The following is a 13947-nucleotide window of genomic DNA, read 5'->3' on the forward strand; positions in this document are numbered from 1 at the left end:
CTAAATATATACTGGTATCAAGAATGAATGATTGAACTTCCTTCAAGTAATTGTTTTATATGCCTTTGGGTAAATGGAGTGCAATGGAATCTTGCCATCACATGGCAGAAAATTTGAGCAAACTAAGCAAGGCAAAGAGTCTGTCTCCTTCACATTGTCAAAATATAGACTGCAGAATGCTTACATGAGTAATATGTATGTTTCTTGTTCCTTTCCTTTGAAATTTGAAGTTACGGCATATTTTCCCTGTAATGTATATACCTATCTTTGTATTATGTACGTTTATTCATAAACATTTTGATTATTAGTGAGAATGTTCAATTGGTTTTTTTCTTTTTAAATTTAAATTCAATTAGCCAACTTGGAGTACATCATTAGTTTCAGGTGTAGTGTTCAATAATTTATCAGTTGCATATAACACCCAGTGCTCATCACATCACGTGCCCGCCTTAATGCCCATCAACCAATTACCTCTTCCCTCCACTCCCTTCTCCCTCCAGCAACCCTCAGTTTGTTCCCTACAGTTAAGAGTCTCTCATGGTGGGTTGCTGGAGTGGTGGGGGGTGGGAGGGATGGGGTGGCTGGGTGATAGACATTGGGGAGGGTATGTGCTATGGTGAGCGCTGTGAATTGTGCAAGACTGTTGAATCACAGACCTGTACCTCTGAAACAAATAATACATTATATGTTAAAAAAAAAAAGAAGAAGAAGAAGATAGCAGGAGGGGAAGAATGAAGGGAGGGAAATCGGAGGGGGAGATGAACCATGAGAGATGATGGACCCTGTAAAACAAACTGAGGGTTCTAGAGGGGAGGGGGGTGGGAGGCTGGGTTAGCCTGGTGATGGGTATTAAAGAGGGCGCATTCTCCATGGAGCAGTGGGTGTTACACGCAAACAATGAATCATGGAACACTACATCAAAAACTAATGATGTAATGTATGGTGATTAACATCACATAATAAAATATATATATATATATATATATATGAAGAGTCTCTCATGGGGGAAAAACTGAATGGGAAGTCATCAGACAGGGAGAAAAACAATTGTTTTTTTTTCCAATGTCACTTTTTTTTTTTTTTTTTTTTGCCTTTTTTCCCCCTTTACTGTATGATTGTATCTTAGAGTTGAGGTGTGCAGAATAGGAGTTGAAAAGTCAATTGTTAGCTGGGAAGATTCACATTTTGATGGTGAGAAGGAATTGAAATTATGTTTTTCATAATCATCATGGTAGTCAGCTCCAGTTAGATTAACATATATGATAAAACGAGTCTGTATGCACCAGACACCACCTTTAAATGTTGTCTCCAATCATTTGTTTATTCTACATTCATTCATTTAGTGAATATTGATCACTTGCTAGGTACCAGGAAAATCTAGAAGCTGGGAATGAAAACCTGAGTAATAGTCTCCGTCCTTATGAAACTTATATCCATGTAGAAAAGATAAAATTAATAAATCACTGTGTTTTGTAATATTGCAATCAGTGCTAAGAATAAAAACACAGCAAGGCATAGCAAGAGGTAGACAAGCTAATCATATAGAACACCTGTAAAGAAGGTGACTTTTGAAGCAGAGACCCAAATGGAAAGAGGGAGCAAGCATTGAGAGGATCTCTGGGACGAGTGTTCCAGGCAAAGATTATAGTGAGCACATTGGCCCTGGTGTGCGGATGTGCATATTCGAGGAACAAATGAAAGGCCAGAGTGGTTGGAATACGGGGAGCAAAGCAGAGAAGATAGGAAATGAAAGCTTATCAGGCCACAATAAGAAATGTGTATGGTTTTAAGCAAGAGAGTAATATGATCTAGTTTATATTTTAAAAACAATCTGTTGGCTCTTGTATGGAGACTGGGCTGAATGGAAGTCAGGAGATCAGGTAGGAAGCCTTCATAAAAGTCTAGACAAGAGATGCTGGTGACTTGTACTAGGATGTGATGGGGCATGTGAGAGAGGGACTAAATTTGGGGTCCATTTGGTAGGTTGATCTGTCAGCCCTCACTGATGATGGTGTAGTGAGTGCAGATGAGTCTTTCAGAATTTTGCTGTGAAGGGGAGCAGAGAAATAGGGTGTAGCTGGAAGAAAACACAGTCAGTGAAGGGTTGGCTATTTTTGAAGGATCTGCTTAACCTCTCTAAACATCAATTTTCTTGTCTGTAAAATGGGGATAATAATAGTTTTAGCCTCATAGCATTGTTGTGAGGACACCTTGAGGTAATCCCTGTGAAGAGCTTAGCTTGGTGTGAAGCACTTACAGTCCTTCATGAATGCTAGATATTAACATAATTATTAAGGACTCACCAAAGGAGTCCAACCATGATGTAGTCACTCATTTATCCCCCTGGCAAATTTTGAGAGCATACCATGCTCCTTTTGCCAGCTCTCCCCTATTTCGGCTTTAGCGTGACTTGCTATGCTTCTTGGTAATCATGAACTCAGCAACCACGGTAACTTGGTGTATATCCTGTGAAGGGGCTCAGTGGACAGAGCACCACAGAGGAGGACGATTGCTCTCTCATCACCTTCCTAAATTTCTCCCAATCCCTTTTTCCAGACCCACAAGCGGAGGATTGTTTGTTTTTCCTGAGCCTTTGTCTCCTCAGCTCAGGACTGAAACCCAACCTAGATGAGACATAGCCATTGTTGTTGGTAGGGGAATTTTTATCCTTATTGAATGAGACCTATTTTTGTTAGTAGAAGTCTATAATTCACTTGAAGGATTCTTGGCTGAGAATAACTGGATTTTTAGATAACTGCTATATCTAATTGCACTCATTTAAAAAAAAATTGTTTAGTAACTGTGATGGACTTGAAGGAAGAAAGGAAACAATCTCTCCAGTTTCTTAAAGCAGGGCTTGCAAACATCTGGGAGAACCAGGCAGGACAAGAGTGAAGGGCAATGTCCACAAGGGGAGTGCTGGCCCCCGAAGGGGCAGCCAGTGCATCCTTGCCTTTTGGAAATGTCTGCAATTGGCACAGGATTTTTTTTTTTTTTAATTTTTAGAAAATTTTTAGGGGGTGGAGGGGCAGAGAGAGAGGGAGAGAGAGAATCCTAAACAGGCTCCACACTGGGCATGCGGCCTCAGGTGGGGCTCAATCTCACAACCCTGAGATCATGATCTGAATGGAAATCGAAAGATGGACACTTGACTGATTGAGTCCCAGGGGACCTAGGTTTTTAGTTTTTAAGAGATAATTGGGAATTCTGTCTCCAATATGAAATATCCTGATGCACAGATGTTGACTTAAATGTATAAAACTTTGTAAGGGCAAAGCAAAACATGTCTGTTGGCTGAAAGCAGCCCACAGTCTCCTGACCTCTTTTGAGTACTGGGTCCCAGCTTAAATTTTATTATCATCCCTTAGAGGCTACGCCTGCAGAGACCAGCTAAAAGATGGAGTCCATGAACTTAGTATAAACTGAAGACCGTGCTGACATAATTTGTTTTCTTAGAAGCTCTCTGAGCTCTAGCATTTTCCGAGAAAAGCAATAGCCTTTGGTTAGAGAGCTCTTGTGTTACTTTCATGGTTCAAATGTCTGGGGAATGGATTCAGAAATAAAAAGATTGAGCTGTGTCTGAGAGCCGACATCTTTATATATTTGGAAGAGAATGTAGAGCATAGTGGTTGAAAATCAGACTTTAGAGTTACCAAGGACACGGTTGTGAGCCTGAATCTCCTGCCTCTGTATTTATGAGCTTGTGCTTTTGTGGGGTTTTCTAACCCTCAATTTTCTCATTAATGAAATGGAGATAGCCATGATAACTCTGGTGGTTGTGATGATAAGTGAGATGTGTATGTGAAGTTCTCTCTAAAGTACTGGACACAGTAAGGGCTTTGAAAATGTTGGCTGCTGCCTTTATGAATGTGGTGACAGTTCTAATTACCATCAGCTCTCCTGGAGCTCAAGTTGGCTAATGTTTTTGCGGTTAAAAGACTAAACATAGTCTTGATTCTGAGTACAAAATTTGACTAAGGATTTGGCAGGAGGGTGACTTTTAGCAATCAGTATGTCAAGACTGGTTTTTGACAATGGTCACAAGTGACTATATAAGGACCACTGTCACATTTTTGCCTATTTTTTTTTAATTTTTTTTGAAGATTATTTATTTATTTATTTGACAGAGAGAGACACGATGAGAGAGGGAGCACAAGCAGGGGGAGTGAGAGAGGGAGAAGCAGGCTTCCTGCGGAGCAGGGAGGCCAATGAGGGGCTCGATCCCAGGACCCCAGGATCATGACCTGAGCCGAAGGCAGATGCTTAATGACTGAGCCACCCAGGCACCCCACATTTTTGCCTATTTTCTAAGACTACTAGTTCTATTAACTTCTGAAAACTTTCTGACAGCATGATTCAACATGATCTGCTGCTTCTTGACCTCAGCAGCATTTATACTATTATATTTCGCTTACCAATATGCTGGGTTTTTTTTTCTCTTTTGCATTAGCTTTGTTTCCTTAGGTTTTAGAGGCTTATCACATATCTGTTGTAAATCTTCATTTGCACCCAACATAATGCTGGGTACGAGCAAGCACTCAGTGCTTGCATAGTGATTGGATTTTCATCATAATATATGGAGACCTTTGGCTTTGTCTATAGAGAGCCAGCAGCAGCAACAACAGCTTCAGGAGAAAGGAAGGTTCCTCGTGGGGGCAGCACGAGAACCCACAGTGGGCTGGCTTGTCTGTGTCTAGCACAAATATGTACTCTCCAATCTGGGGGCTGGTACAGAAACTGCCAGCCTTAGACAGTTAACTTTGTCAGTAACTTACCACAAAATGAAAGTGGACACATGAACATTGCAATAAAACATATCAGGAAATCTTTAGAATTCTTTGAAAAGTTTAGAATCTCTGGTTTTGAAAAACCACTGCAATAGGGCAAAAAAATATCCACAGGCTTTGAAATAGAAATTAAATTTAAAGACCGTTACATTCTGGTGGGGGGCAGGGGACAACACTGTTTACATAGGAAGCATCAGATGAACCAATAATTGATTAAGAAGACCATTTAAAAGTGATTGTCTCCTGTAATTGGATAGGCTGCAATAGAATACATAAATAGGCATTTTGAATTATATAAAAATCATGAAGCTACTTTTGCTTTTCTGTATGATGTCCACAAGTTTCAGGAAATTTCAAAGGAAATATTAAAATGATATTGTATAAATTTACATTTAAATTCCAATTTACATGAAACTGATTTATATGAACAGTTAGTTTTAGAAAATTTGTTCCATAGGAATCATCAGTTACAAATGTACAAAAATTTAATTTTCAAAATAATATGTCAGAAATTCATCACAAAGTCCTCACAGCCTATAAAAAAATCTTAAAAGCTCTAGTAATAGTTACATCAGAAAGATCATGCTCAAAATTAAAAATGGTCGAAGATTACTGACAATCTTACATTTTCCAAGAGTGACAAACATTGCTTTCAACTACATATATTGTTTGAAAATAAAGTTGCTAAAAGTATAAGTTTTGATGATCGAATAAATGAATTTGCAGAAGTGTAAGAAAAATCTTATGATCAAACAAGATATCACATTAATAAAGTTTTATTTTTATCACATTATATAAGATTATGGCACCAAAACTATATATTTTTTGCAATTTGTAAGTTTATGTTGTTTTTTATCACCATTACCCCTGTTACATTTTATAAGTATAAAATATTTTTAGAGAAAAACTTTCTATTTTAGAATCTATAATGGCATTCTGTCCTCCCCCCCCCCCCGCCCCCGTGGTTTTTGAACAAGGGACCCCATACTTCCATTTTGCTGAGAGGACGGCTGGGGTGGGAGAGGAGAAGATGAACTAGCACTCTGGAGAGCGGGAGGTCTCCTGGACTGTGGACAGATGCCGAGTTAAACACCCACGCACTGTCTTCTTAGTTCAACAATTAGTTCTCAGGGACAAAAACTGAACCAATAAGAAGGAAGAATAATACTGTCCTAACTCGCTCAACATTTGCAGGGCTCTCTTCTTACACTCAAATCACTACTTCCTATTATTTTCACAGCGGGGTTAATTCCTTTCATTTATCCAGCATCCTTCCTACTGTGCCCCTTTGAGCCTATAGGAGGAAAAGAAAGTGACTATTTTTCGACTATTTGTTAGTGGATGTTTCCTCAGCTTCATAGAACTTTAAAATGACTGCTTTTACAAAGACTCAAAACTTTTTTGATAAGGGCTCATCTATCTCAGAGATAGTTTCATTCCTGTAGATACAGATGTGATTTTGTATTTGGGCCCTCGTAGGCTAGTCCCGTCTTTACAAAAATATTCTCAGTCTAAGTTCTAAAGTGAGAATGACTTAGTTTTCAAATTGGAAAATGCTCTCTGAGGTGTCTAACTTGATCATCACATTGAACGTTATTATGAGCATTGGGTGAGTTTATTTCCTTCAATCCTACCTAGGATTTTATTAGTACATAGACATAATACTGTTGATACAACAGAACTTGATACAACAGGCTTCCTCAAGACTTGGAATTGTTATAAAGCATGAACTGAATCTCACATCATGTAAAGATAATAAAAATAAAAATCCACAGACATTTAAAAGTACAGATTTAGCCATTAGTTATATGCACCTTCCCAACTATTTCTATTTAGGTTGCCAATTAAGATTAAATGAAGCAATGTTTCAACTTTTTCAGTCTACAACCTTTTGCTCAGTATTTGTGATGAGCTACCAGGCTTTGACCTAATCATAAAGCAGAGAGTATGATGAAGAAAGTATATAAATAGATTTTTTTTTAAAGATTTTATTTATTTATTTGACAGAGAGAGACATAGCGAGAGAGGGAACACCAAGCAGGGGGAGTAGGAGAGGGAGAAGCAGACTTCCCTGCGGAGCAGGAAGCCCGATGTGGGGCTCGATCCCAGGACGCCGGGATCACGATCCGAGCCGAAGGCAGACGCTCAATGACTGAGCCACCCAGGTGCCCCTAAATAGATTTCTTATTCTAAAAAATGAACTCATGGAAGGCATCGAGTCTTCAAATATGTGACATCTTTATTTCTCTCTTGGTAGCATATTCCTGTAAACTGATATCAGCTCACATGCCTCATATTCGATTGAATTCAAACTCATTTGAGGTAAGTGATTTTTAAAAATTTGATTTAATATGAGTGTAACCAATTTGTTCCTTCAGTGTTCCCCCATACCTTAAAATCTACATAAGTTGCCTTGAACTCTCACTCAAGTCCATTAGAACATTACCTCTGGTCCTCATTTCTTGCCTCATTCTTAGGCTAGTCCTTTATCACCCGAACCGACATCATACCAAATCCAACACTCAGATCTTTGATTTTAAAAATGCAAAAAAAAAAAAAAAAAGAAAGAAAGAAAATATGTGTAAATAGCAGTCTTTATCAAAAGTTTGAGTAGATAGGTGCCATATACATTGAAGGAATGAAAGGATTTTGTAATCTAATATTGAACCTCCTTGCCCTTAAAAATTAAATGGCTACAGCCATTTATTTTCTGTTAAATATTTTTTACTGTGTAATTTTCTTATCATTTAAAAAAATTTACATAGATTTCATCTATTCCTTTTCAGTCTTCTTTTTAAAAAGTAGATCTCAGTTTCTGACACATATCATAATTATTCTCCATGAAAAACTTTAAAAATATTTCTTATGGGGCAGATTAGCTGGCATTGAATTTCCTCAGTTTTTGAGAAAAATCTTTATTTCTCTTTCACATTTGAAGGATAATTATACTGGATATAGAATTCTAGGTTGGTGTCTCTTGTTCCTTCAACACTTTCTTCTCAACTGTGTGGTTTCTGATGAGAAGCTTGCTATTTCTTACTTTATTCTTCCCTTTAGCTTCTTTCAACATTTCTTCTTTGCCTTTGATTTTGTGGTTTGAATATGATATGCATAGGTGTAAATTTTTTGGTATTTACCCTGCTTGGTGTTTTCTAAGTTTCCTGGGTCTGTAGTTATGTGTTTGCCATTAGTTTGGGAACATTCTTAGTCATTTGTACTTAAAATTTTCTTTCTGTTCTGTTCTCTTTCTCTTCTCCTTCTGATATTCCAATTAGCTGTACGTTAGACCTTTTAAATTGTCCCACAGTTCTTGAATATTCCATTCTGTTTTTTTTTTAATTCTTTTTTTTCCTTTCTATTTCAGTTTGGGAAATTTCTGTTGATATATCTTTAAGCTCATTAATTTTTAGACTTTGTGCAGTCTATTGTTGGGCCCAGTAAGGGCATTCTTCATTTGTTTGTTTTTTTTTATTTCTAGCATTTCATTTTTATTCTTTCTTAAGTGTTTCTCTCTGCTTATCTTCCCCATTTGTTCTTTTATGTTATCTATTTTTCCATTAGAGTCCTTAACATGTTAATCATAGCTTATTTTAAATTCACTGTCTGATACTTCAAAAATCTGTGTTATTTTTGAATCTGGTTCAGATGCTTGCTTTAGCTCTTCAGACAGTGCTTTTTCTTGCCTTTTAGCATGTCTTGTAATTTTTGTTGAAAGCTGGACATGATGAATATGGTAAGAGAAATTGTGGTAAAGGCCTTTAATGTGAAGTTTTATGGTAATCTGGCTGTATTTAATGTTTGCTCTAGCTATACACATGAGAAGCTCCAAATTCCTCTAGTGTCCTTGTTTAGTCCCCCTTGTTGTCTTTGGGTTATCCTAAGAACTCCTCCTTAAATAGATCCACACCTCACAGTTCTTTCATGTGTAATGCACTATTACTATACCGGGGCCCCGTTGGTGTGTGGGAAGGTGTGTGGGAAGAGAAGTGTTCTTATGATTAAATCTCAGTCTTTTAGTGAGCCTGTGCCCCTGTGTCTTTATAGGTGTGTCTTAGCATTTTTCTCCCCTTGGGTGAGACAGGGAGGTTAGAGGGGGCTAGAATTGGGTAAACACCCTTCCCTTTAGGTGGGATAAGACTCTGGTAAAGTCTTTAACTTTGGAGACTAGGCTTTCATTATGGAGAATGCTCTGAGCATATATCAAAATGGTCACTTTCCCCCTCCTCCTGCCTGAACCACAAGGGGAATTTTTCTTGGCTTTTCACCATGAGAACCTGGTGAGGTTTCTAGAAGTAAATCCACAAAAATGTGAGTCTTCACCCATCAAGATTGCAACCCAAGGAGTGTCTCATTTTCGTGGTAACCCATACTCAGCCTACGTCAATTCCTCAAAATTACCAGTTAAATATTCCTACCAGTTTGTGACTTTAGTAGTACCTTCTGCTCCACTTAAACAGAGCTCAGCTGTGATTCTCTGTATTCCCTTGTCTCTTCAGATTTCTGGTGGAAGTTTGTCATGTGGTCTCACCTATCTCTGATAGGTCCAAAGAAGGTTGATTTTTACTTTGTTCAGCTTTTTTCTATAAGGATGACAGTGGTGAATCCAAGCTCTTTATGTGTCATTGTTGAAATTTCAGTGCCTTTGACTGACTTTTGACCTTTAATTTAAGTTTGTACAATGGACAGTACTCAAGTTTTTGAGAGGAATGAAGTTGCATATGTAATTAGATGAATGAGTTAGAATTTTCCAGAAGCTAGTCTTGTTAGTGAAGCTTACTATGGAAAACTCTGTCACTTACATATTGTGATTTACATAGTGATCCTGGTACATTGTTTCTCTAAGATTTTCTCTTATGTTTTAAATTCCTGTAAACTTTAGAGTTATGTCATTTTCAAAACTCATTCTTAAATAATCATTACTTAGTTACTGATAGACTTGTTTTACATATGAAGCATATAATGCAATTTTCCCATATAATGTGTACAGGTTGTGCTGCAGGATTTTACATAATTAATGTTGGCAAATGACTAAGGTACTCATGTTCTAGAGTGAACCATGTTGGAAGAATTACCTTTAGCTTCTGTTAACATCGGCAGCAGAAGGACTGGTAAAGAGAACCAATTTAGGAGTAGAAGAAAAAAATAAGACATTAAACTAATAGCTTTAGCTCCAAGCATTTACTTGTTCTAAGAAGCTGTAAAATTGAAAACAATATATTAACTAGAAAAGCACCAAGTTTTGTGTTCACTAACCAAATGAAATGTGAGAAGAATGTTAAAGTGAGGAAAACTTCAATTTTGCCAGATTATTTTGGGGCAACAAAACAATTACAGTCACTTGAGATCATTGATGAGATATGCAGCCCACTGTGTAGAAAAAGCAGAAGTAGAATGTTTAATACGATATATATATATCGTATATTTTATATACACACACACACACACACACACGTAATACCTCATAGTTCCTACACAGCATGAACGCAAATTTAAAGTGTTTGAATTCCATCTGTTATTAGACCTTCAGGTTTATAAAGCCCTCAGTAATTCAAGGATTATTAAAGTAACTTTATTTTTGGGAAAAACAGTTATTTCATTTGAGTAATGAGTATTGAGTAATGAAGATCTTCTGAGAAAAATAGGGAGGAGGATTTTTTTCATTAAAGCTTTTGGTGCTTGATGCCTGTTATGCTTTAAAATTTTTCCCCAGGTGGCACATTTTCTTAAAATTTCATTTATTAATATGTTTAGGGGAGACCATAAAAAAATCTCTGATTTCTGTAGATCATTGAATATAGCTGAAAATTATAGTTAAATAAAATAATAAGCTTTTAAATATGATTTAGTATTTTATGGCATTCATTTCACATAGTCATAGAAGTAAAACAGTTGGTAAGAATCAAGAAATATTTGGCAAACTTATTATTTCACTAATGTTTCAATAGAAAGTGGTAACTGATATTTTTTTTTATTTTACTTGTATTTGATGAAGGAATTTTCTTTAGCATTAATCTATATAACTTAAAATTTTATTACATATTTTCCTTAAAGTTCCTGAATTTTCCACTCTGCAACTGGCATGAGGAGTCATTTCTCTAAAATTTTGAGCTTCCAACAGCTTATGTGAATTATGAAGGAAGGAAATCTTGGGTGAGGAAAATAAGCTAAGGGAGGTGATGCTCACACATCTTAAATTGAGTGATGAGTCTCTACAGCTTCTTTATTTCTCCCTTAGAAGCCTGAGACTCAGTTTTGTAGAGTTCACTCCATTGTTTTGTTCCCACCTTTGACATTTTTCTCCAAAATTTTCTGAACTTTCTGATATGCTATTAACATCCATCTGTATTTTCCAACTGATATGAATTCACTCTTCTATACCTTTTAAAAAACAGCTTGAGATATAATCCACATCACATAAAATTTATGTTTAATGTGTACAATTCAATCTGTTTTAATATTTTCACTTATATATGCAACCATCACCACAGTCAACTTTTAGAACACTTTCATCACCTCTAAAAGAATCTCCCTACTCTTTAGTTATCATCTCTCTCATCCTCCTTCCCCCACCCTGAACAACCACTAATCTACTTTCTGTCTCTATGGGTTTGTTTATTCTTGACTTTCATGTGAATTGAATCATAATAGCATACAGTCTTTTGTGACTGGCTTCTTTTAGTTACCACATTTTCAAGGTTCGTTCATGTCGTAGCATGCATTAATACCTCATAACCTTTTTATAGCTAAAGAATATTCCATTATATGGATATACCATATTTTGTTTATCCATTCATTAGGTTGTTATAACTTTTAGGCAGTTGTGAATAGTGCTGCTATAAACATACAAGTTTTGTGTAGACAATTTTCATTTGTCTTGGGTATATATACGTATGAGTGGAATTGCTGGGTCATGGGTAAGCTCCATGTTTACCCATCTGTGGAACTGTCAGACTATTTTCCAAAGTGGCTACACCATTTTACATTCCCAACAGCAGTGTATGGGAGTTTTGCATTTCTCTATATCCTGATCAACACTTATTATCTGACTTTTTGATTCTAGTCATGCTAATGGATATGAAGTATTATCTCATTGTGGTTTCAATTGGCATTTCACTGATGACCAATGATGTCAAACTTCTTCTCATGTTATTTACTTTTTAATTTCAGTGAGCTATTTGAAGGAAAGAATGAGGTAAAAATATGCCTCAGACTACCATCTTGATTCAGGAAGTCTTTTCATTTATATTTAAAATGAGAAAAATAAAGTGATTCCCTCCCCCCACCTTTGTTTTAGGCAACACAACAAGCAGTTACTCAGAACTGTGAAGCTCTCGGAACCCGGATAGGTAAAGAAAATGACCTGGCCCTTATCATTGATGGTGAAACACTGAAGTATGCCCTCCATTCTGAAATTAAGAGGAGCTTCCTCAATTTGGCCCTCTCATGTAGAGCAGTATTATGCTGAGGGTAAGGATATATTCACTGTTCTTTTTCCCTCCCTGCTATCTTTAACACTGTTTATATAAAGAAAATGTGGGCATGGAAATACAAGTTTTTGTAGAAGCAAAGTTACTTCTTAGTAAAATATATGCTCAAATTGAAGAGAGATATATGAATTTAATTTTAATTGTCAGGCTTAAGATGTTCCTAGAAAGCAGATTATAATTTTTCAGTGATAAATTGTTTAGTGATGTATTGACCAGATGAAAGACATCTTTAGTAAGAACAAAAGCCCTGTATTTATATTGAGGGGCAAATCTGAAAAAAAATCCACCAATGTCTAGAGGAAAATGAAATTATCAGTGTTAGTGCAAGTCAAAACATCAATTTAAAAAGGCAAAACATGTACCACAAAGATGGCTAGAACTAAGAAAATAACAAAACTAGGTACAGAATAGTTGTTCCTTGCTCCTGAATGAAAATATTAAATGGACCAATTATTAAAGCATCTTGATGCTTTGAACTTCTAAGTATTAATATAGATTTGCTCCTCAATCAGTTGAGTTCCTTATATGCTTCAAATGTTTCCCTTAGACGTCCTTCTGTGTTCACATTCATTCAGCATCTGCTACAAAAATTCAGCACCTTCTGTTCTTCACTCCACTTTCACTTGTCATGACTGTAGTTTAGCCTTTAGGATTCTTTGTGATTTAGTCTTCCATCAGTTAGAACTGAAAAAACTAATGGAAAACTGAATTCAAGTCCAGCTTGGGCAAAAAGAGAATTTATTAGCTCGCATAACTGAAAATTCTATAGGTAAAGCTGACTTCAGGGGAAGCAAGAAAATTCATCAATAGTCAGTTCACCAAATTTTTTGTTTCTTTTAACTATTTAGATTTAATTGACCAGTTTTCATTTTGCATCATACCAATATTTTAAGGAATGCTCACTTTTTCTCCACTCAAACTTCCTACTCATGCTGGAGGAAGCAATGAGAGCACCTACTGAAGAAGCAGAGAGAAGGAGAGAACATTTTGCCACCAAGGATGGATATTCCAGAAGTTGGCTTGCAGTGAACTATTAGTGGTTTGTCCTAAATCTGGCTTTACTTGTGGTTTGATGTAGAGTTCAAATGGTGTCTCCCTTTTGATTCATCTGGTGCAGGCTTTATCCCCAGGCCAGATACCCTTCTGGCAGCAAGTTGGGGGTTGAGAGACCCAAGCTTCACAACCTCATATGATTGCATGCAGAAGAAGATCCACATACGCTTTTTCCCAGAAATCTCAGCAAATGGGACATCATGTTTGGCTCTGAAAGATACTTGCCTTCAGGAGCCCAAGATGAAAACAAAGGGATTATATACATGCTGGTAATAGTGGAAAGAGCCTATATACCCCTAGGTCCAAAGGGATCAGAGGAGGGAGGTAGTCACTGTACCTGCAAAGAGAGAGCCCTGCAGAGGGGACTGCTTCTAGAGGAGCCTTGAGCTGTGGTCGAAAGACATAGCCACCTGGAGAAGACATGGCAGGGAGGAGCAGCGAAATGTCCAACTTGACCTCACTCTCCTCCCTGTCCAGCTTCTGCAGGGGTCACTCATTGGCCAACCATGACAGCAACTCTCGATGATCCAGGTTTAAGTGGTTCATTGCCTTAGTTTCTCCACTTAGTCACTTCGTCCCTTTAAGTGTGCCATTAGATGAACAGTAAACATAAATAAATA

At 37.0% G+C, this 13947-nt stretch overlaps 1 protein-coding gene across 1 annotated transcript in view; it reads left to right on the top strand.

The window, feature by feature from the left end:
- The window catches only part of LOC116631258 (phospholipid-transporting ATPase IB-like), a 179908-nt gene that overhangs the window by 102253 nt on the left and 63708 nt on the right, over positions 1–13947 (top strand). The window contains 2 exon segments of the mRNA XM_032402448.1: positions 7045–7109; positions 12082–12251. Of these exon segments, the coding sequence (XP_032258339.1) occupies positions 7045–7109; positions 12082–12251 (235 nt within the window).

This window comes from Phoca vitulina, unplaced genomic scaffold (genome assembly GCF_004348235.1).
Source record: "Phoca vitulina isolate PV1807 unplaced genomic scaffold, GSC_HSeal_1.0 scaffold5, whole genome shotgun sequence".
Taxonomy (NCBI): Eukaryota; Metazoa; Chordata; class Mammalia; order Carnivora; family Phocidae; genus Phoca; species Phoca vitulina.